Source organism: Dreissena polymorpha, chromosome 10 (assembly GCF_020536995.1).
Source record: "Dreissena polymorpha isolate Duluth1 chromosome 10, UMN_Dpol_1.0, whole genome shotgun sequence".
Classification (NCBI taxonomy): domain Eukaryota; kingdom Metazoa; phylum Mollusca; class Bivalvia; order Myida; family Dreissenidae; genus Dreissena; species Dreissena polymorpha.
Window position 1 is genome coordinate 20,078,003 of NC_068364.1, and position 25,206 is coordinate 20,103,208.

A 25,206-nucleotide genomic window follows, 5' to 3' on the forward strand; every position below is an offset into this window, starting at 1 on the left:
TTTGCTTAGGACTATCTTCACAATTCAGTGATCCGCGACTAGATAATCTTTCGCGCCTTATAACATTCAGCATCCATATGTCTATAATATTTAACGCATTGTCTAAAATTACAATATGAAATATTTTTTCTTATTAATATTTATAACAAATCACTTTAGTTGAAATTAAAATAGTTTTGTCTTGAACTATTTATTCCGCGGATTGTCATTATGCAAATTGTTTGAGCGGGAAGTGAAATGACGCCATTTTGAAAATGAGAATGTAAACAGAAGACAAGTTGCAAGTCGTCTGCCCAAATATTTTTTAGTATTTGATCTTCCATCCAGGTATGTCAAATAACTAACTGTTAAATAATGATATGACAACAAGTGAACCGATATTCTTATAAAGCATACATGTTTTCCAAGAGAATCAATAATAAAATGTGACCTAGATTTTTTGCAAAATGACGAAAACGACGCTGAGCAGTTTCCGAATGTTTTCTAGAAAGCAGTGTTTGTATTTATAAAACTTTTTCATAAAACCATTCTGTATATATTTTAGATCAAGCTTTAAAGTGTAAACAACTTTTCTTGTATGTTTTTGCAAACAAAATTGTTTCGAACCAAAGTTGCTTTCTCATCAATACAGTTTCGTACCATGAATATGTAGAACAAAATAAAACAATTCAAATCAAAGCATATGAGATTTATATGCAATTCATTTATTTATTGAATATTTAAACAGAGTTTCAAGATGTTCTATGCACATTTTGTGCTGACCAAGAAGGGGCCTCTCGCAAGGATATGGCTTGCAGCCCATTGGGACAAGAAGCTTACCAAAGCCCATGTATTTGAGACAAACATTGATAGCAGTGTGGAGGCCATTATGAAACCAAAGGTTTGGACATGATCTTTCCATGATCAAACGCTATGCTTAGCATCTAGTGTTCAATGGTCGCGGTCCCAGCGTGTATACATTAGTGTTTGATTAGTATTTACTTGCCTCAAATAAAAGACATTTGAAAGGGACCTTTTCACAGACATTAACCAGGGCTCTGGCAAACGCTAAATCTAGCATATTTGTACCCATAAATTTGAAAAAGGACGCTTATTGCAAACAGAGAGTCCCCATGACAAACCTTTGCATAACTGGGCAGGGGTTTTTTTTACTAAGAAAGTGACGCCGATATTCGGCGTCTTCCCCTACCAGAATTTTTCCCCTAAAAAAACCATTTCCCCTCCAAAAATATAATTTTTCACCAAAATATAATATTTTACCCTCAAAGAAATGTTTTTTTTCTTTTGGGAAGTCGACACTTATCCAATTTGTACCATGTGCAACGATCTCTCTCTCTCTCTCCCGACGAACACTCAAATCTGGGAATCCCAGTGATTCTATATATAGCTCTTAAATTACGTCATGGAAACCGGGCAACTAATCGTATTAATCATGTGACTATTTTACTGGATTCCGGTCTTGCGCGAGAAGGGTGTTTCGTCAATTTATTACCGGAAACCAGTCGAATTTTCATCCGGGTTATGTGAAAGCCAAGATATAAACGTTAAAACAGAAAACAAGTCTCACAATTGGCGTTCATACACGAACAAAATAAAACGATCGTACTCGGAAAATATTAATTGCGTTGACGCATTTTTTAAGAATGAATTATCAAGAACCGTTAAAACCCAGCAGGATTCGGAGGTACATGTAATCAACATCACTGTAGGAATATTGTGAAAGTAGACAATCGGCAGCTGCCGGACCTTTCCCTTCCAATACTGTAGCAGATCTAGATCGTCAACCCATTCATCATGAAATTGAAATCACAATATTGACATCGTTCCCCGGCCCCAGTTGAAAACATTTCCCATAATTAGATCTACCCCTGCAACTTAGGACTTTGACTTTAATATCATACTTGTTCATGTGTTTAAGAACAAAATTTAAAAGGTCAGAGACATGCCTCTTTTTCTAAAAAAAACCCTGAAGTCTGTAGGTGAGTTATAGACATTGAAATGAACAGTTTTTTTTTTCCCAAAATATGTCTCTTTCGCGCTCGTTTTTCCCCTTTTACCCAGCGTCCAGCGTCTTCCCCTTTTTCTAAAAAAAACCCCTGCTGGGTTTTTCAAACTATACCCTTAAAGCAACCTCCTATTTAAATTCAAGCCAACACAATTGATTTCCTCACAATGTCATCTGTGAAAAATTCTATAGTTATGTTTTTTTCCAAGTTAACAGTAATACTGATCATTTACCATTCTCTAAAAAATCCATTATATGCATCTTTTCATAATTTAAAAACCTGAAAATTATAAAGCATTACAAACACAAAACTATTTTTCTCAAATTATCAAAACTTGAAAAGGTCCCTTTAAAGTTATAAAAGATGTTTTCCTCATGGTGACACTGGAGTTTCAATAATATTTGAAGCTTACTGAAGGTTCAATTATCTTGCAGCATGAGAATTTGTTTATATAGGGCCATCCTTAAAAATTCTTTTGTTTGGCTTAACCCGACCTACCCACTAAAATCGGCGCGACTGAATTTTTTTTTGATCGCTGAAAATCCTTTCGGCTAAATTTTTCCTTTCCGCTTTTTATCTTTTTCTGTTATTTGCGTCATTTAATTGAATGCTCTTTCAAGGATATCTAGAATAGCAATGAATAAAACGTGTACCGGTATTTATTTGAGTCGCCTATTTATTTGACATTGGCATATGCGATTAATTAGACTTTAAATACAATTAAACCGCTCCTGTTTTTCTCGTAGCCCTTTAATTAAAATACGCTGCTGTCATTCAGGATAGTTTGGGAGTAAAAAAGAAATTAATTAATTACCGTTCAATTTAATTCGGCAATCGGCAGAGATGTGTAATATTATTGCCATATAACTAATTATTTAATTATCACTCTTTAATTCAGATTGGTAAATATTCGGTGGAAAGATAAAAAGTGTTCAGCTATTTATTGACGGGTATTGTCACATTTTTGTTTCATTTGTTTATCTCTTTATACGACTTTCTGACCGGCCGCTATTTTGAAGGCAGACTGCGTCGGATATTAAATGTGTATTCAAATTATACTACATCTGCGCATGAATGACCCAATATCCGATAGCTCCACCCGCTCTCACGTTTCATTCGACAACGTCATGTCATGTGTAAGTGAGCTCAATGTTGATTGGCCAGCTACCATGTGCACTTCAATAACAATAAGGTCAAGCGATGTCTAATCGGGTACAGACCGGGTTTCGTTAACTGTTCGAATTGCGAACACTTTAATTGAAACAAAAGACACAAATAAAGAAACCAGTCCGGATTAAAATGGCGGATGTTTTTAACGAAATTTTACTCGATTTTCGCAATTTAGATTTTTCTTGAGCCAAATTCTCAATATTTACGCAAATTGCTTAAATGGCGAACAACAGCGCGAGCATTGCGAACGTGTTATTATTGGAATAAATGCTCACGATTACAGGGCTCGCGTTGTCGTTCGCCATTTGCGAAAATATAGCGAATTTGGCTCAAGAAAATTATAATTTGCGAATATGCTAAAATCTCGTTAAATTTCATTGAAAACATCCGCCATTTTAATCCGGATTGTTTTGGGGTTTTTTAACCAGGTTTTCCGAAGGAAAAAACTGGTTATTAGATTGGCGAATGCGGGCGGGCTGGCTGGCGGAATAAGCTTGTCCGGGCCATAACTATGTCGTTCATTGTCAGATTTTTAAAATCATTTGGCACATTTGTTCACCATCATTGGACGGTGTGTCGCGCGAAATAATTACGTCGATATCTCCAAGGTCAAGGTCACACTTTGAGTTCAAAGGTCAAAAATGGCCATAAATGAGCTTGTCCGAGCCATAACTATGTCGTTCATCGTCAGATTTTAAAATCATTTGGCACATTTGTTCACCATCATTGGACGGTGTGTCGCGCGAAATAATTACGTCGATATCTCCAAGGTCAAGGTCACACTTTGAGTTCAAAGGTCAAAAATGGCCATAAATGAGCTTGTCCTGGCCATAACTATGTCATTCATTGTGAGATTTTAAAATCATTTGGCACATTTGTTCACCATCATGGGACGGTGTGTCCCACGAAAGAATCACGTGAATATCTCCAATGTCAAGGTCGCCACGACTAAAAATAGATTAAAAAAAAAAAAAACTTACAAAGGGGGTTAATTTTTTTTGGTCATTTCAAAAGTTCAGTTTGAGTTTTCTCCCTTTATCAGATTTTTTTTTCACAATGAAAACCTGGTTTTGTGACAATTTTGTCCCTTGTTAACCATTTTTCTCTTTGTTTCCATGAACGTTTTGAAGCGCATATGGTAGCTGACCAATCAACATTGAGTTCGCTATCGGGTAATATTGGGTCATTCATGCACAGATAATGGAATACACGGTTAATATTGTCGTCTGTCTGCAATATAACGGCAGATGGCAAAAGTTGTATACAAAAATAAGCAAATGAAAAGAAGCGTAACACTCAATAAATTATTTTTAAGCTGATCATTTTTGCAACTTTCTACCGTCTATCGATCTGAATTAAAGGATGATAATTAAATAATGAGTTACATGTCGAAGATGTTACACCTTTTTTTTCTTGATTGAAATTAAAATGTTATAATTACTTTGTTGTTTTTTACTCACAAACTATGCTATAGTAAAGTAATATGTCAACCAAATAGTATATTAATTACGTATTTGCTAGGTTACTTGTTTTCATTTTCTGTAGTCAAACGATATGCACATTTTATTTTCGATGTGCATAATGCGTACAATTTTTTAGACTCTCGTTTTCGGATAAAGTATTTTTCGTCGATTATATTTTCAATGTTCTTTATACAAAAAATAGACTTATGAATACACGTGCGGTGATACGAACGGTGCAGAAAAATCTTTACCAATTTCCTTTTATGAGGCAGAGGACCTGGAGCTTTATTTGATATTTACCTTTCAGTTTGGTATATGTCGGAGTTCAATGTCAGAAAAAAAATAATTAAAAATAAAATCCCTACCTACCTACCCACCCAAATTTTCCTGGGTCGGGTTATGCCAAACAAACAATTTTTTAAGGATTGCATAGCATTTTTTTTCGGTGACACTGTTAAATTTAAATAAATAAATTCTGTAACTATCAACTTTAACACTATTTCCAATGTGTTCTTTGCTGAAAATCTACAGGCCAGTCAAGTTAACAGTGTTTTTTTTCACCATTTTGGGAATGGGGCGGGGTCCCTTTGGATTGGGAAAATTCACGGCGTTTTGACTAAAATTGTGAAATTAGTGTTGTTGTTGTTTTGCTTACAAATGCTTCAAAATTGAGCATACAAGTGTGTTCAGTATTATATTTACTAAGGTTGATCTTATATGGATGGGAGATGAACAAAATCTAAAAAAAAAATTTTAAACCTTCCATTCGGAATTTTTTTAGCTCCCATTTGGGAAAAATATATACTATTTTCCATTGGGAAAGGGTCCGGTTACTGGACCCGATTTTTAATGAAAACAAAACACTGTAACATGACCATTTTTTAAATGCCGTTATATTTTAAAATCAGGTGAAGCTAGCGCTTCGAACATCTGGTCATCTGCTGCTTGGTGTGGTCCGCATTTACTCCCGCAAAGCAAAGTATCTGCTGGCTGACTGCAATGAGGCATTCGTTAAGATCAAGATGGCCTTTAGACCAGGGGTGGTTGATCTTCCTGAAGAAAACCGTGAGGCGAATGTGGCTGCTATCACACTTCAGGAGAACTTTCATGACTTTGATGCTCTTGAAGACTTGCAGTATGTGCGCTTGAGATAATAGTTTAATTTCACCCCTGCCATGTTATTGATTAAGAGAATTGAATTTTTTAAAGCACCAAAAAGTAATTGTGGCGAGAAGTTTTAAGAAATTTGTTCAATATGTTTTAAAAAAACATGCAAATCTTGACATGTTGATGAAAAAAGAGAGGGTCTAGAAAATAAATGATTATTTGGGCAATATAAGATTTGTCAACATTCCTAACATAAAAAGCAGTGATTTTTAAGGTACATTTAATTTTTAATGTTTATAAAACTGTTAATATGTCTGAAGTTGTGACATTGTTTGTGGCTTCATATTTGCTATTTTACTTCAGACACATACAATGTATCTTATGAATATTAATGCATAACTACATTTCAGTGATATTGACATGACTGCACAGTTTTCCACTGTAAACCAAAGCAGGCCTGAAGAAATCACCATGAAGGAGGACCTAGCAACGATATCGTTTGTTGGCGATGATAATTTTGGTAATTATTTTGTATTATGACCAGAATACCCATTGCATGTTTAACAAGCATTTAAACTCTCTGGTTTACGAAACAATGTGTTAAAATATCATTGTTGCTAGAACTGTATGCTGTTCTTATTACACTGTAAGTTTCTTGCAAGTTTTTTGTTGGCTAATAGACAGTCAGCTGACATGTTTCTTTTGTCACCAGGATATGGATGCTTAAGAAAAAATATTTTTTACTCTTCACATTTTGAGCTCTTGAACCTTTGGATTCGAATCCTAGTGAGACTGTGAGAGCCTTGTACTTAACAGAATATTGTTCAATGCAACAGTTCAACCAACTGATCCTTTGTTTCCGCTCAGGGCCTTCTTTCCTTCCTTAGCAAAGGCCTTATATAGACTCCTTCCCACAAGACAAAGACCCCTCTCCCAAAAAGAATTTTTTAAGTGATCCAATTTTCTCCAAATTTGAAGCTTACTTTGGGATTTTTTTAACCAGGTTTTCCGAAGGAAAAAACTGGTTATTAGATTGGTGAATGCGGGCGGGCTGGCTGGCTGGCGGGCTGGCTGGCTGGCGGGCTGGCTGGCTGGCTGGCGGGCTGGCGGGCTGGCGGAATAAGCTTGTCCGGGCCATAACTATGTCGTTCATTGTCAGATTTTAAAATCATTTGGCACATTTGTTCACCATCATTAGACGGTGTGTCGCGCGAAATAATTACGTCGATATCTCCAAGGTCAAGGTCACACTTTGAGTTCAAAGGTCAAAAATGGCCATAAATGAGCTTGTCCGAGCCATAACTATGTCGTTCATCGTCAGATTTTAAAATCATTTGGCACATTTGTTCACCATCATTGGACGGTGTGTCGCGCGAAATAATTACGTCGATATCTCCAAGGTCAAGGTCACACTTTGAGTTCAAAGGTCAAAAATGGCCATAAATGAGCTTGTCCTGGCCATAACTATGTCATTCATTGTGAGATTTTAAAATCATTTGGCACATTTGTTCACCATCATGGGACGGTGTGTCCCACGAAAGAATCACGTCAATATCTCCAATGTCAAGGTCGCCACGACTAAAAATAGATTAAAAAAAAAAAAAACTTACAAAGGGGGTTAATTTTTTTTGGTCATTTCAAAAGTTCAGTTTGAGTTTCTCCCTTTATCAGATTTTTTTTTCACAATGAAAACCTGGCTTTGTGACAATTTTGTCCCTTGTTTTACCTTTTCTCAGTTTTGTAAATTTTTTACACAAAATGGCAGGCCAGGCCCTTTCCTGAAATCAAGAAAACAAGCACTGTCACAGTTCTTGTGGTTATTACTTGTACCTGTCAATAAAAACAATCCTTGAAAATGTCCTTTTTTGAAACAGATGTTCATCATATGTATAAATATTCCTTTGGCTTTGTTGAGTATTTTGGTCAAACACTGAAATGTTTGTTATGCTCTTGATAGGTTTTGTGTTATGCTCAGCTTAATTTGAGGCTTCACAATTAAATGAAAGAATAACGATACTGGCAAAATGTCATTGATTACAACATATAGGATTTCAATATATATGAAAACAATGACTTTAATAAAAATTTTTTTAGCAAAGCGTGGAAAATAAACATGCCACAAAATGAAATTTTCTTTGCTTTTGTAAAATAAAATAAAAAGTTAATTATTTGTATACACTTTAATTGTCAAGAATAGTCACAATGAACACCACATGCTTTGTTGCTATTGCATGCCTTTTGCCATTATTTTTTATGCGCATGAGCAAGACCTGCGATTGTGTTTGTTTTTTCACTTTCATGTTCCTTATTTATCCCCTACCGGTTTCGCCGCAGGGGACTTGTGGTTTGCACTCAAATGGTCCAAAGGGGAAAAACGCGTCGTTTTTTAGGAAAAGGGGGAAATTAAATATTCACTCTTTTATATGTTCTGAAATTTATTATATGAATACACATTAATGTATGAATGTAATATTCACAGCTGAATTTCTCTGTCCTTTTTTAGCTCACCTGAGCGATAGCTCGGGGTGAGCTATTGTGATCACTCACCGTCTGTCTGTCTGTCTGTAAACAATTTGTAAACATCTTCTTCTACTAAACCATTGAGCCAATTTCAACGAAATTTCATGTGGAGCATCCCTAGGTCATGGGACAAAAGAATTGTAAAAAAAAATTTGATCACATAACCAAGATGGCCGCCATGACCATATATATGGTAAAAACCTTAAAAAATCTTCTTGTCAGAAACCGCTCATCAGATTTTCAAAAAATTTCACAGGGATGACCTTTGAAGGCTCCCCTGAAAGTTGTTCAAAGAAATTTGATTCGTCAAAAAACATGGCCGCAGGAGCTCATTGAACTTTGCATGTTTATTCGTTTTTGCCTATTTTGTGAAAACTTTCAAAAATCTTCCACATTTTTTGTCCGACCCTTTCCAAATTTGCACAGTGTCTTTTTATCAATGAGGACACGAACCCTACAAAAAATGAGCATTATTGGTCCGTGAAGTACAGAATTACCTCCCCTTGAATTGAGAAAATGGTGTTTATGCAATAAAGTCCAAATTTTTCATCCAATTCTTTCCAAACTTGTTTATATATCAGATTAAAGAGAATAAAATTTTCTTTATTATGGTTTTTCTTTCATGAAAATCCATAAAGGATAAGTGTTATTAATCGTTGCTTAATTAATGAACAATGCGAATAATCGGTATTGATTTTTTTCCTGACATGCCGTCCCAGATATTAACCGCTTTCAGCTGTAGACTGTGCATCAATACATCGCCGTGTTTTTGACCTGAAAAATTCATACGCAGTCGGCATTAACACCAGTCATCGAGACAAATTACTGATGTGAAAACAAATCGTACATAGTAGAGGATTAAATAAACAATTACATCTGATTAAAGATTAAAGATTGCTGCCGATTTAAATCAATTTGAGTACTTTTTGCGTATATTTGATGCCGAATGGGAAGCTGTGTTTAGACTTAAGTTGAGAAAAATGGCAACGAGATACTTGCCTGTTGGTAGCTATAGAAACTTCAGCGTACAGATTATAATGGGTGGCCATTCCCCGCTGTAGTCTACGGGCGGGTAGTGAACTGGTTGCGAAAAGTGGAAGCTTGTGGAAAAGCGGTTTGAGAAGTTTGTAAGAAAACCCTGAATTATCAGTCTTGTGGGAAGAAGGCATTGCGTCTCCACGCAGAGGGCCCTTATCACATAAAGAATATAAGAACCATCAAGACCAACCAGGTAGGGTTTTTAACCAGGTTTTCCGAAGGAAAAAACTGGTTATTAGATTGGCGAATGCGGGCGGGCTGGCGGGCGGGCGGAACAAGCTTGTCCGGGCCATAACTATGTCGTTCATTGTCATATTTTAAAATCATTTCGCACATTTGTTCACCATCATTGGACGGTGTGTCGCGCGAAATAATTACGTCGATATCTCCAAGGTCAAGGTCACACTTTGAGTTCAAAGGTCAAAAATGGCCATAAATGAGCTTGTCCTGGCCATAACTATGTCATTCATTGTGAGATTTTACAATTATTTGGCACATTTGTTCACCATCATGGGATGGTGTGTCGCACGAAAGAATCACGTCAATATCTCCAATATCAAGGTCACCACAACTTAAAATAGATTTATTTTGAAACAAACTTGCAAAGGGGGTTAATTTTGTTTGTTCATTTCAAAAGTTCAGTTTGAGTTGTCTCCCTTAATCAGATTTTTTTTCACAATGAAAACCTGGTTTTGTGACAATTTTGTCCCTTGTTATTTTTTTAAACTAACACCCCGAATTTGGTCGTATTTTCTGTTGCTAAAGTTTACTGTTTAGGTTGTTTTGCATAAAAAATCGGCAAGTTAGATCTAGCAAATTTGCCAATTTTTTTTTATTAATAACGTATGATTCATTGATTGTGAGCTTTTAAAACATTTTGACCTTTGAATAAAGCATAAATCAGGAAAAGAATTTTAACAGTAATTGAAAATACGATCAAATACGCCATTTTTGCTGACTGGGACAGGTCTTTTTTAGTTAAAAAAATGTTTTATTGTCCCCAATATATGAGCCCAGCAGCAAGAAATGTTGTTTTTTTTACTTTTTGTAAAACAAATAATGGGCAACCTACCGTATTCCAAATTCGCCGAAACCTAAATTCGACGATGTTCTATTTTTATCGATTAAATGGATGATTATTGTCTTAGAATCATTTCAAAGTAATACAGCCGAGTTTAAAATTATTATTTTGTGCTATTAAACATTCATTATTTCTTAAATTATTTGCTAAATATTGCTTCATGTAACCGTTACATCGTCAAATTTGGGTCACACCAGGATACAATTATTTAGCATTCAAACAACGATTGGGATAAAAACTAGGGGAACCCATGCTGAAATTTTCAATTTTAACTGTTTAGCAGAAGCCACCATACCCAATTTTCTTAGGTGTATGTGGAGGCTTCTGGCAGCATGATTCTGTGAATATAAATGGTGACATTTGATTCTGCATTAATTAAACATGTATTATTGACTTTTTTAAAGTATGTGTGAATAATATCATTTGTAACCACGGTTACAGGTTTTATCTGGTTCTTCAAAAGCAACACCTGCAGTCGAGTCCATGCCAGACAGAGGGTGCATGTGAATGAATTGCCTTTGACTAACTTTGTGTTCTTTATCAAATACATGAAGATTTTTAAATATATGTGTATGTTGTTTTTTTAAGAAAATAAAATCACCAAAACAGGTACAGGCACCCTTTAAATGTGTCGAATCCAGGAGCTTCTGGGGGCCTCTATATCCCTTGGCCCCTGGACCCACCGAAGGCCTTGCGGCCCCGTGGCCCCCAGCTTTAAGTTCAGGATTTTCAAAATATCCAACTTTGACCCCTGCAAATGATTTGCTAAAACTTTGGCTACAGTTTCTAAAATTTGGCTACACAAAATTCCAATTGGCTAAAATGTTGGCCACAGAAATTTTTGGGCAAGAGGAGCCCTGTTTGGATTGTATTTTGGTCATCTGGGGTCAGCAACTAGGCACTAGGTCAAATAATAGAAAAACCTTGTGTAGACTATAGAGGTCACAGTTTTCATCAGATTTTATTGAAATATAGTCAGAATGTTTGTCTTGTTAAAATCTGGATTGGGATTGATTTTGGGTCATCTAGGGTCAAAAACTAGGTCAGATTAAAAAAACAAACTTTTGTTGACAGTAGAGGTCACAGTTTTCATTAAATCTTTATGAAATTTGGCCAGAATATTAATCTTGATGAAATCTGGGTTGGGATTGTATTAGGGTCATCTGGGGTCAAAAACTAGGTCAAATCATAGAAAAACTTTGTGAAGACAATAGAGGTCATAGTTTTCATATGATCTTAATGAAATATGGTCAGAATGTTTATCTTGATAATATCTGATTTTGGATCGTATATGGGTCATCTGGGGTCAAAAATTAGGTCACCGGGCAAATTCTAGTAAAACCTTGTGAAGATGAAAGAGGTCACAGTTTTCATCACGTCTTAAAGAAATTTTGTCAGAATGTATTAATTAATGAAATTTGGCTTGGGATTGTATATGGGTCTAATAAAATTTAAGTTCATGAAGCAAGGTTAGTCAGGTGAGCGATTCAGGGCCATCATGGCCCTCTTGTCTGAAATATATACCAATGATATTTTCAACATTAGTTTCAGACAGTTAAGCTTTCATGCACAGTCTCAGTTTTCCTAGCCATTTTGAGTCTAATGGGGACTTTCTAATCGATAAAATGGCATATGTGAGCATTTTTTTATCAATAAAATGGACCAAATTGGAATGTTTTTATCATCAAATATTGACACAATATATATAGATACATCAGGCCTTTTCCTGGCCATTTTGGGAAAAGCATGAAATTCAAATGAAAAGTACACTGATTTGGGAAATACTAATTTAATGTAACTCTTCATAATAATTCAAAATCATATAATATTATTAATTTGTTATATACTTTGTTAGTTGTTATGAAATGAAATTCTGGAGGGGATTTTTTTCTACAAAATCAGGAAAAATATAAACTCGCTTTTGAGGGGAATGGGGCCGAATATCAGCCCCGAAATTGCCATAAAAAACCACTGAGAGGCCACATTTATTGTCTGATCTTCATGAAATTTGGTCAGAACATTTGTCCCATTGATACCTCGACTGAGTTCTAAACTGGGTCAAAAACTAGGTCACTAGGTAAAAAAAAAGAAAAACCTTGTGAACACTGTAGAAGTCACATTTGATGCCCAATCTTCATGTAACTTTGTCAAAATGTTTGTCTAAATGATATGTTGGTTGAGTTCAAAAATGGTTCCGGTCCGTTGAAAAGCATGGCCACCAGGGGGCGGGGCAGTATTCCTTATATGGCTATAGAGAAACCTTGTGAACACTCTAGAAGTCACAATTTTTGCCCAATCATCGTGAAACTTGTTCAAAACATTGGTTTCATTGATATCTCGGACGAGTTCGAAAATGGTCCAGATCGGTAAAAACATGGCCGCCAGGGGTGGGGCAGTTTTCCTTATATGACTATAGTAAAACCTTGTTAACACTCTAGAAGCCACATTTATTTCCAATCTAAATGAAATTTGATCGGAAGATTGGTCTCAATGATATCTTGGATGAGTTCAAAAATGGTTACATTTGCTTGAAAAACACGGCTGCCAATGGGGCGGGGCATTTTTCCTTATATGGCTATAGTAAAATCTTGTTAACACTCTAGAGGCCACATTTATTGTCCGATCTTCATGAAATTTGGTCAGAAGATTCACCCCAATATTATCTTAGATGAGTTCAAAAATGATGCTGGTTGGTTGAAAAACATGGCTGCCAGGGGGCGGGGCATTTTTCCTTATATGGCTATAGTAAAACCTTGTTAACACTCTAGAGGCCACATTTATTTTCCGATCTTCATGAAACTTGATCAGAAGATTTGTCCTAATGATATCTTGGATGAGTTCGAAAATGGTTATGGTTGCTTAAAAAACATGGCCACCAGGGGTGGGGCATTTTTCCTAATATGGCTATATATCATTTTTTAGTAAAACCTTGTTAACACTCTAGAGGCCACATTTATTGTCCGGTCATCATGAAACTTGGTCGGATGATTTGTCCCAATGATATCTTGGATGAGTTGGAAAATGGTTCCGGTTGGTGGAAAAACATGGCCGCCAAGGGGGCTTGGCATTTTTCCTTATATAGCTTTATTTAAACCTTGTTAACACTCTAGAAGCCATATTTATTGTACGATCATCATGAAACTTTGTCAGAAGATTTGTCCCAATGCAAGTGTTCCACTGGGCCAAAAAAAGTTGTCGCCACTTTTTAGCGGCGTGAATACTGTCGGTTATTCCACCTTATTAATAAGAACAATCATTTTAAGAAACCTTACTACATTAATGTCATTGACTATATTATCACTTTAAAAAGTATGTTATTTCATAAAAAAAACAATAAGTACCTTCATTAGTCATACCTTCATAAGTCTTAATAAGCTTTATTTGTATATAAATAACATTTTTTTCAACTTGATAAACAACACAGATAACCAAAATAATATAATAATGTTAACATCAATGTATTAAACAGTATGCTGCATAAATGTTTCGAAATTAATTATTTAAACATAAAACCACACCAATGTTCATCATTTGAAAGGGAATCAGAAAATAAAGCATCTCACTTCAAATTGTTTAACAGTTATATTAGGTCGTTTGGACATGATATACATCAGCTTCTGTTGTTAACAAGTTTTTTGTTAGTGGTGGATGATTTCCAGGTTCAATTAAATGACTGTTGTTCACGCCTTTATCTGACAGAAAGGCCCAGATAATTGCCACAATCCATTCTAGTTGCCTGAAATAACATAAAACATATTTTTACAAACTATAAACATCAAACCAACACATAAATGTCCCGATCTTTAAATGTCCGAATTTAACATATCCGAAATATAGTACATCGAGTGAATGTTTTATATTTAATTCAGAAATTGTTGTTATCTTAATCAATTTATATCCTTCCTAGAACATTACAATAATGAATCTATTAAAAAGAAACGCTCACAAATACCTGTTGAAACAAGTTTTTATTTGTTGATGTGGAGAAATTAAATGCTTTTGCCAGCCCCATGGTTTTGATTTTAACAAAGAAATAGCGGCCCTAATAATCATTATAATTATTGATCGTCGTGACAGTTTGTCCCCGTGTTACTTAACTTATTGCTCAATATCATAAAGGAGCCGTTAATCCGATAATAACCCCCATAAAACTTGACAATAGCAGTAAAAACACCGTTTGTAACACTTACACGCTTCGGTGATTTCTAATGCACTCTGCACTGTAGGTCGCTTACATCGTCGTAAATCAATATTTACAACTGACAGACGCTGGCCGCTAATGCTCGGTCTCGTGCTTTCGACTCGCAGTACATTTTCGGATAGGATTTTACAGATTTTTTGAAATTCGCCACTTTTAAAAAATTGGAGCCACATTTAAAAATTTAGCGCCAATGGCGATCGACAGCGGAACCCCTGCAATGATATTTTGGACAAGTTCGAAAGTGGTTCCAGTTGCTTGAAAAACATGGCCACCAGTGGGCGGGGCATTTTTCCTTATATGGACTTATGAATCTTCATGAAACTTTGTCAGTATATTTGTTTAAATGATATCTTGGATGAGTTTGAAAATGGTTCTGGTCTGTTGAAAAATATGACTGCCAGGGTGTTCACTAGTAATGAAAGTTGGTAAGAACATGTTGTTCTAATGACATCTTGGGCTGCACAGAAAAGGTCAGTTCCATTGAATCTCAGGTGAGCGACTTTGGGCCTTTCAGGCCCTCTTGTTTTGTTCCTTCATCAAAAATTCTGGTTGCTGTGGCAACAAATAAAATAAAAATCTGACAATGGTGGAGCATCTTTAAATCTACATTACTTTATTTCTAAAACAAGCACATACAGATTATGTTTTAATTTAGGCAAATGGGTACCCTTGGATTGACAAGGAAAGTTAGGCTGCTATTGATAGATGCGATAGATATACCAGGTAGGCAGGTATATGATAGATATACCAGGTAGGCAGGTATATGATGGATGTTGGTCATTTGATTGCTAAGTGTTTTTTGATGAAACAAGTCTTCTAAGATTTAAAAAAAAGCTGCATCATTGTTGTGGTAGATAATAATAAATGTCAAATTTTAAATCCAGATTTTCATCCAGTTCTGTTTTAGCAGCGTGTTTTACCATTTATGGCGGTGACCTTAAATCACTGAACACAATACAGTGGCTAGATCATTTTTCAACATGGCGAACCAAATTTATAACCTATTCATGATGATCATTGCCCTTGCAGGTGACATGGGTTTTGATGGGAATTTCGAGGACTCTTACATGAAGAGTCCGCAGGCAATGGAGATGTCTGCAGTCCACCCTAAAGACAGCACCCTCCTTCCTGAGCCATCTACATCCCAGGCCATGGACGTCGACCTGCATCAGATAGACGATGGATTTGGTGGTGGATTCATGGGTACAGTATTGAGCTCTCAAAAGTTGTTGACATTCACAAGCTTACTGTGTTTACAGTTAATGTTCTAAAGCCCATCTTATTAAAACAATGGGTGACAAACTTAGTAACAATGCAAATTAGTAGAGTTTAAATTTCTGTGCAGCAATATTTAGAATGAGTTCCTTGCTATTTTCTTATCTATTAATTTTATTTCAATCATTTTGAGTTGTCCTTAAGTGGACCGATTCTAAATGTCTGTTTTATGTGCCCACAAACTTTGGTTGCACAACAAATTTGTTGTATGGTTGTTTATTAGACAAGGCCCTAGTATTAACGGGTTTGATTTTTTCTCCATTAAGCGGATTATCTCTAATTTATTCCCGAACAAATTTAACAGATTGTTCTTGACTTTGCTGGATCAAGGTTAAAGAGTTAGTGTAACTGTAAAGCTTGTTAGGGGGGAAGCTATTTTTTCCACACCTGAGACAGAGTTGGTTCTAAAATCAAACACCTTGATCTAAGTTGTTTTGTTTTTTGTTCTGTATTTTTTTATGCCCCCCTTCGAAGAAGAGGGGGTATATTGCTTTGCTCATGTCGGTCGGTCGGTCTGTCTGTCGGTCGGTCCGTCCGTCCACCAGGTGGTTGTCAGACGATAACTCAAGAACGCTTGGGCCTAGGATCATGAAACTTCATAGGTTCATTGATCATGACTCGCAGATGACCCCTATTGATTTTTAGGTCAAAGGTCAAGGTCACGGTGACCCGAAATAGTAAAATGGTTTTTGAATGATAACTCAAGAACGCATACGCCTAGGATCATGAAACTTCATGGGTAGATTGATCATGACTTGCAGATGACCCCTATTGATTTTGAGGTCACTGGGTCAAAGGTCAAGGTCTCGGTGACCCGAAATAGTAAAATGGTTTCTGGATGATAACTCAAGAATGCATACGCCTAGGATCATGAAACTTCATGGGTAGATTGATCATAACTCGCAGATGACCCCTTTTGATTTTGAGGTCACTAGGTCAAAGGTCAAGGTGACCCGAAATAGTAAAATGGTTTTCGGATGATAACTCGAGAACGCATACGCCTAGGATCATGAAACTTCATAGGTAGATTGATCATGACTTGCAGATGACCCCTATTGATTTTGTGGTCACAAGGTCAAAGGTCAAGGTCACGGTGACCCGAAATAGAAAACTGATTTTCGGATGCTAACTCAAGAACGCTTTTGCCTAGGATCATGACACTTCATAGGTACATTGATCGTGACTCGCAGATGACCCCTATTGATTTTCAGGTCACTAGGTCAAAGGTCAAGGTCACAGTGACAAAAATGGTATTCACACAATGGCTGCCACTACAACGGACAGCCCATATGGGGGGCATGCATGTTTTACAAACAGCCCTTGTTGTTTTTTTTTATGTATTATGTTAACTGTGTTGAAATTGTAAATTTGATGTTAATATAGTTGATGCAATGCATTCATGTTCATGTTTTGTTATTTGTTCAAATTGGAAGCTTTGGATTGTTTGTTTAGATGATGATGACGACGATAATGATGCAGATAGTTTTGGCGGAGCAGTTACAAATGAATTTTTAGGTAATATAGGCATGCTTCTTCTAATATGAGGACAGGTAAATATGTATGTGAATCAATTAATAATAGGTTTTAAATATGCACCTAAATATAAAAGAGTTGCATTATGTTTTAGGAAATATCTGTGTTCTTGTTACTAAGGGCTGCAAAAATAGAAAACATTGCAGTTTATTGAAATATTTATATGCAGTTCACATTCTACTGTTCCTGAGGTCAGTAAAGGGAAATGCCCCTTCTCCAGAGAATTTTTTTTAAATGATGGAATTTGCCAAAAATTTAAAACTTACTTTGGAAAATTTCTTCCTCTTATTTCAGTTTTGTCGATAATGTTTTCCCTAAAATGGAAGGCCAGGCCCTTTCCCCAAATAAAAAAAAGCGATGTCAGTAGGTAATTTGCTTGGTAACAAAATATAAAATAATATATAATGCTTGCTGTACCAGATATAACATCGGTACACAGTCTTTTGAAATCAAATATGTGAGACAAACACATTAATATTTTTTTCAACTTTTTATTAAATCAAAGCTATAAGTACAGTTGTCATCACATTTGTTTCCATATCTATAATACTGTAAACTAATAATATTTCGTGAGATATTAATTTAGTTTATGTGGTCCACTGATCCACAAATTAAACACAAAGTGATTCGAGAAAAATGACCGACGACAATTCCTCTTTTTGTTTTTCAAAAGAAAAAAAGAAATCCATGAATGAATAATGTCTACTGAAAATTCTTTTTTAGAAGAAGAAAAAAGCCACAATATTTCATGCCGACAAATATTAATGATTGTCCATTCATTGTTGAGACATTTCACACATTCTCTGTTTTTATCAGTATCTCTCGTACATTACAGATGAAGACCTAATTACTGGTGGAAATCTGTTTGAGGACACACCTGCAGTACCTGAGCTTCCTGTCAGTGCCCAAGCACCGATGCCGAAAGAAATACCAAGTAAGAGAAAAAGTATTCTCAAGTGTGATACTTAATACAGTCACCCATTAAGTCCTAAACATTTACTGGCCACAAGGTCTGGTAAGTGGCTAGTTTGCTGGAATTTATTCCTGGACCATGTGCAGTTTTACTGGCTTTGTCCTAGGGTTCACAGACTTGCTGAAAAAATTCCTACTACTTATTGGTTTTCTGTGATTTGCGTATTGTATTTTATTGAATAATGCATAATGTTGATGCTGCTAGGAAAATTTGAGTTATGGTGAATCCCTTGAAAGAGGGTAATGTGTCTACATTTTACTGTTGATTTTGTAAGGAAAAAGACATGTGCTAATATAAAAGAAAATTGCAGTATTTGTTTTGCAAAATAATGCAATATGTTAAACTTAATATCACAACTCCATCTTGTGTTATTTGTGACTGACTTGTATTTTGTATCATAGACTGAAATACCTTTAATTACAAAATAAATGGTCTATTATTAAAATAACAGGATTATTTCTTAAGCACCTTATTGAATTAATTCATGAATCAAATTTACTTTTTGAAGAATGTTGGCAATGTGGATTAAATTTTTTATACAAGTAACTATAATGATATTAAGTTTATTTATATGAAATGCATATAAAGGTACTGAGACAGCACACATTTTGATTTTCCAGTTCCCCAGCCTATGGCCCCATCTGATAGCATGATGACTGCCACACCCCTGCCTGGACCTGCAGGGGAGCAGACCACTCTCATCACAAATGAAAACGAGGCGTTTGCCCTTGAACCCCTGGATGCCTCACACATGCCAGGTAATCTGTCATACTGGATGCACAGTTGTGCAATCAACAACAAGGCTAAGACTGACACTTGAACCTGGTCACTAGTAGACTAGTACTATCACCAGTGTTTTTTTGTGTGTCAAAGTTGGGTACAGTCAGGGCCAAAAAACCTTTCTTTGAAGGAGCGGAATATAGGCCGCTTCCCCAACAGAAGAAACCTTTTTTTTCTCCCTAATTTGACCAAAATTTTCCCCAATTATGCTGGAACAATTCCCCACCAAAGTAATATCTTAACTTTGTATGAAAGTCAAACTTGTTTAGCCTACTATTAGGCTGGAAAAACCCAGAGCCGTAAAAAGTCTCCTAGGGAAAGGGAGTATTCATATTGGTTGAATATGCCTTTCATTACCTCCTGTATTATTCTCCTAGAGGGGTATGCGTATTGATCAAATAAGCATGATGAATGACGGAACGAGCCGAATTCAAAAGCTATAAATATATTACATTAAAAGGCTATTACGACTTAAAAGATTTTCAGTCATGTGGATATTTTTTTAATATTATGTTTCATTATTATTTTCCCAAAATAAGAACAAATTGTGCTATTTTTCCCCTAAAAAAGGCTGAGGCCCCTTCCCCAAAAAGGGTGTTTTGTCCCTGACAGTATTCGGCCCCATTTCCAATGGAAATATTGGACTATGCGACTACACAGGCTAAGCTGGGATGACACTTCACCCCTTTACTAACAGATCATGGCTCTTATTTATTATGTTTTCATCGGAAAACAGGTATTGGTGAGAGAAGGAAAAGGAAACGCAAGCTGATTGTTGATGAACAGCAGGGTATTCCCAGTGAGACTATGAAGCTACAGCTGTCTGACACCACCGATATCATCACCACACTAGACCTCGCACCACCCACTAAGAAACTCATGCACTGGAAGGAGACAGGAGGCTTTGAGAAGCTTTTTGCTTTGCCCGGGTGTACCATTCGCTCCAAGGGGATTCTCAAGGTGAGCACTTTACAAGGGGGCATTCTGTTTCACAAAGCAGGTCTTGGTGTGTCAGTCTACCTGCATGGCTTACAGATCAAGTCTGAGTTTTGTTCCGGTCCAGGGCTGAACATTAACGGTTGTTCTATTGCCCCTGGCAAGTATAAGTTTGGTCCGGACAAGTTATTTTATAATCTAGTTGTCCGCCCGGGCAAGTGCAAAAAAGAACAAAGAGCATGTAATTTAGACTTTCATTAGACTTAAATTAGAGCAATCATTTTGTTAAATGTTCATGTTTGGGCAAGCGGCTTTACGTTCAGGGCAAGTAGATTTTCTAAGTACTTGCCCGGCAGGGCAAGTTGGTTTTTCGGTTAATGTTGAGTCCTGCAGTCCATTGATTTTTGGTAGGAAATGAGGTGAAGTTTGGGATTAGGACTTTTAATTAGCTGCTGCCTGGCTTCAAAGCTCAGTATAGGCAGCATTGTGTTTCACAAACACAGCTCTTGCCTGATTTTGGATTACTTAAGTCAATCTAACGGGACTGAATTTCTAATTTTTTCGCGGTGTTGTAGCTATTCAAGAGGAGCTTGAAGACAAGACAGTCGGAGGAGGTGGAGGCAGATGAGGAGAGGCTTGAGCTGGAGGCAGCCGAGGTCATGAGAGAGGAGGAGAGATCTGTCACTGGTGCGTAGGCTTTCAATACTCCTTGGCATAGTCTTGGAAATCGGCTCAGACAGTATGACAAATATCTCTCACAAAAAAACACAAATTTTACACAAATAGCAATGGCTGACATACAGTTGGCAGTTTTACATGTGTGAAACTTGACAGTCAGATAAATCTTACAAATATTGCAGTGTCTGGCCAATTGGATTGCCATCTATTTTCAAATTTTACATTGTCGTCTCTATTTTTATTGATCTTTGACACATATTCTGGCTTGTTGCAATTATGATTTTCCACCTAATTGGATTTTGTGAAAATTTTGTGCATTTTCGAGAAATATTAACTGGAAGAAGTGTATATGCATATGGCTTGCATCAATTTCAACAAACTTCTTCTAGCCTTAGTATATATTAGCCTCTGTTAATTCTTATCATATGCAAATCCATAAACACAACCAGTTCCATCACTTGACGATTGGTGCCGTGTTCTTTTCAGACAAATCCAGGGTAGGAATGTCCACATTGCGACCGGACATCAGCACAATCCTGGAGGAAAACTCTTTACTGGAGATTTCAAAGAGGTCCCGTCACAGCGAGGCACCCATTCCAGAGATGCCAACGCCGAGAACTCCACGCCACAGCATGAACGTTCCAGAGCCCCAGAACATCTCAGCTAACATTTCAGCCATCTTTGGTGCTTCAGTAATGGAGCCCAGTCACATGGACCTGCCAGAAGTACCGAGCCTTATTCAGCCTCACTTCGAGGATGATGGACCTCCATCCATTGCACCCTTCAGTGTGGCACCACACTCAGTTGCGCCAGAGTCTGTTGGACCAGTGGTAACTATTGATTTTATGCTTTTTTGTGTGTCTTACTTGTCCACATTGTACATTTTAAGCCAGGACAGTGAATTCCTTGGCCATCTAAAAGGTTATTTTCACGGCTCCCTGGACCCGATGGGGGGGCTTCCAACACCATAATTGTTTTGCAGGATTGTTTACCTTCCTTACTTTAAGCCATGCATTCATGTTGTTTGTAGGTTAAGCACATCGCACTACATTCAATTACAAAAAGTTAAGAATGAATAACTAGATTACTTCCTTTAAAGAGTTAACACCACAAGCAATTACCTGTTACACTTATAAATAATAAACAATGGCACTGTCTTTACATTTATGCCTAGCGTCTAGAAAAAAAGGCCTTGGCAAACAGCGTAGACCCAGATGAGACGCTGCATGATGCAGTGTCTCATCAGGTTCTGTGCTGTTTGCTTAAAGGAATTTCTGTAAGAAATATTCTTAATATAGAAATAAATATACTCGACATCCCTAATTTTGGAAATAAATTGATCCAATTTAGAAGGATGGGAGAGTTTACTAGGCATAAATGGGTTAATGTTAGGTGAGTAATAATTGATTTCTTTGATTGTTTAAAGTTTAAAAGTCTCCTTTTAAGTTATGTTGTCACATCTTTCAATTATTTTGAAATTACTAGAGCTAAAGGCTTGTAAATACTTGCTTGTCATAAATGTAGAGACATCATTAAATCATCTGCTGCACTATCAGACAAAGTGTTGGCCAAACTCTGAAAGTATGTTTTACTATTGTAATATATGTCAGACATGAAGAACTATCGCAGAAAACGAATTAAATACAGTGAAACCATACTTTTATTGAGTATAATTGATGATCATTATTAATAAAAACAAATTAATATTTATCTGTGTTACAGAGCACGTTTGCAAAATATTTGATGAATGGAAATTTTGATTGGGGAAAGTCACTTATCATCTCATTCTGGTCATGAAAAGGATTAAATGAAATTGATTTCCTATTTTGTTCCCTTGTATACCAGTTCGTCAACAGTGACTGACAAAAATTAATTGGAAAAAAAAATAATCTAAAAAAATCAACTTTTTGGCCTTTCCATCAGTTTTACAGACAGTGACAGCAGAAACATCTGCTGCTAATAGCTATTTAAAGATAGCAAATGAGAATGCCTGAAAACTTTGGAAACCGATTTTGTCCAGAGAGAGATAGGCAATTGACGCCATGAATAGAATAAATTTGGCAATTAAAGAACACATATTTCATCTCGTAATATCTTCATAATGTATAAAAAACATTGAAGAAAATAGCGGACAGAAAGCCTTATGGTCTACTTTTAACAGACTTTTTAAACATTTGTTGGACATGTTCGAATGTGTGACAGTTTTCTTTATTAATGTTCCTTTTTGCAATTTTTCAGTCGTTTGGTGCCGATGTGGAGGGTGGGGAGGAAATGCCAGAGACTGTGGAACAAGAAGAGAAACGCTGGACAAAACGTACAGAACAGATGCAGCATACCCTAGATCAAGGCTTTAGATACACTGACGAGCTGAGTTTTAAGGACATGGCAAGAAAGCTTAACCGTAAGCAGGTCACATCCAAATTCTACACGCTACTGGTGTTGAAGAAACACAAAGTGGTAACAGTCAATCAAACAGAGCCATTCGGAGATATTCTTATCGGCAAAGGGCCTAAGTTCGGAATTTCTTGTTAATGTTTAACAACGTATCTGTCTGTTTTTCAATATGTTTGTGTAGTTGAAAAAAATATTGTGAATGATGTTGATACAGATCTATGTGAATATGTGTCTGTTTACTGTAAATGCATATTTTTATTAATTCGTATTTATAGAGTTTGTTGTCTGTGTATTGTGGAAATAACTTTGAAATGATTGTTTGTAACAGGCTGTTTCAAAGTGCTTTGTCAGTGATCGTATGTTAGCAAGAAAAAATACATTCAAGCATTCAAAATTAGCTTGTAATGTTTTGTCCATAGAGGTAATGGCCCTGTTTTAAAGGCTTTATTGGCTTAAACCTTTTTGTTTGTGTACATTATATAAAAAATATAAAGCTCATTTAGATACTCTCGAGTCTGTTTCCTGGAAAACAAAGGCTTGATTATTGAAGAATATTTAAAATACCCAAACTTTTTATAATTAAATACTAATAATCTTAATAAAAACTTATTATTTGGGAAAATGCTTCGTGTAAGTGTCATGAAATTTACACCTCAATTTGTTATTAAAACAAGTAAACTTGATTCATTACTCGTTAATAACTTACGTACTATCAAATTTACAATTGCTAATATTTTGTGACTTTCTTTTAGTCTTGCCCTGAACTTTTTGTCTAAAATACATCTTCAAGCTGAAAATTCAGGCTCAATTCGTGAACACTGGTCTGATATTATTGCTCGCATGTTTATATATTTAAATTGCTGTTCAGTTGTATGTTTGGATTGCTTAGCAAGCAGCCTAAGGCAGCAATACATTGTATTATCATTGTCGTGTTTCACTTCTCTGATCAATTGTCTTCTTAACTTGTAATAAATACTTACACAAAAATTGTATGACAATGCACAGTGTAACTGAACGTCATAAAATGATACAAGTCATGTTATGGTATGGTATGAAACTCGACTTTTCTGTGCATTGATGTACACTATTTTGAGTTAAGTATTTTTTATAAGTTCATGTAAATCTTTCTATTGAATGTTTATTGTGAATAAAATAATTTAGTTTTCTTCATATTGAAATGTATATTTTCTTTTAGTGATTTACTTTCACATAATGTGCACAATGTGACTTTAATTGACTGCATATTCACACAAATATAATATCTGTAATATTCATGATGGAACAGATAACAAATTATGCTTTCTCTCAACTTCTACACCATCAAATACGAGTTCTTTTTTGTACAAGATAACATATTTTGGTATTAATCAATTATATTACAAATGTTACAGTAAAAAATAATTTCTTTTGATGCACTATAAAGACGTGTAAATGAAGATGTTACCATCTTCATTTGTGTGTCATTACTTTTCCACAAAATTATTTAAATCATGTTGAACATTTGTATTTTTCAACAATAAAATAAAGAACATTTCTTTAGTCACTGGATAGAATGTGTTTACAGTTTAATAATATTTTTAAACAATTTATTTTTATCAGTACTTATTGAAAATGCTAAATATTTTTAGATGGCATTTTATAACTGTTTTAGAGAGAGACTTAAGTTCGTCTGTGATTTGTTTGAAACAGCAATTTGAAAGGCACTCATTGTATAGATATAAGCACATTTTATCTTTATTTTTTAAAGCATCACTCAAAATATTCCTGTTTATTGTGTGCTCTAACATTGGCCACGTCATTTGTGCACATACTAAGTTATAGTTGACAGTGTAAATACATAGTTTTAAACCATTAAATCTGTGTTCAGTTCAAACCATGTGTATCATTAAATCAGTTCATATTTCCTAAAATTCATCTTATTATTTGAGGTCAAATAAAATTGATTTCTTTTTTGTTTTCAGTTTTGTGTTTTATTTCCCAAATTGTTTCAATATGCCCATATTCTGGAGGAAATGCAAAACCCTAAATACAAAATTATATCATGTGGATCG

At 35.7% G+C, this 25,206-nt stretch overlaps 1 protein-coding gene across 3 annotated transcripts; it reads left to right on the forward strand.

Moving 5' to 3' along the window:
* Positions 1–190: 190 nt before the first annotated feature.
* Positions 191–25,107, forward strand: LOC127848269 (double-strand-break repair protein rad21 homolog). 3 transcript variants are annotated; one of them, XM_052380636.1, is made up of 12 exons: positions 191–327; positions 728–880; positions 5,548–5,774; positions 6,157–6,266; positions 15,616–15,789; positions 17,314–17,376; positions 18,230–18,328; positions 18,988–19,125; positions 19,884–20,107; positions 20,659–20,770; positions 21,248–21,591; positions 23,000–25,107. In XM_052380636.1, the coding sequence occupies exons 2-12, from the start codon at positions 737–739 to the stop codon at positions 23,291–23,293; spliced, it is 1,929 nt and encodes a 642-aa protein (XP_052236596.1). In that variant the 5' UTR covers positions 191–327; positions 728–736; the 3' UTR covers positions 23,294–25,107. The 3 variants fall into 3 exon arrangements, with proteins under 3 accessions (XP_052236596.1, XP_052236597.1, XP_052236598.1); XM_052380637.1 differs by having other exon boundaries at positions 20,659–20,763; positions 21,247–21,591; XM_052380638.1 differs by lacking the exon at positions 17,314–17,376.
* Positions 25,108–25,206: the final 99 nt, after the last annotated feature.

Bases quoted from the DNA above. Each gene is read 5' to 3' on its own strand.
- LOC127848269 (XM_052380636.1), top strand. From the start codon at position 737: ATGTTCTATGCACATTTTGTGCTGACCAAGAAGGGGCCTCTCGCAAGG. The intron at 5,775-6,156 runs GTATGTGCGCTT...ACTACATTTCAG, and splicing joins GATGCTCTTGAAGACTTGCA to TGATATTGACATGACTGCAC. The intron at 19,126-19,883 runs GTAATCTGTCAT...ATCGGAAAACAG, and splicing joins GGATGCCTCACACATGCCAG to GTATTGGTGAGAGAAGGAAA.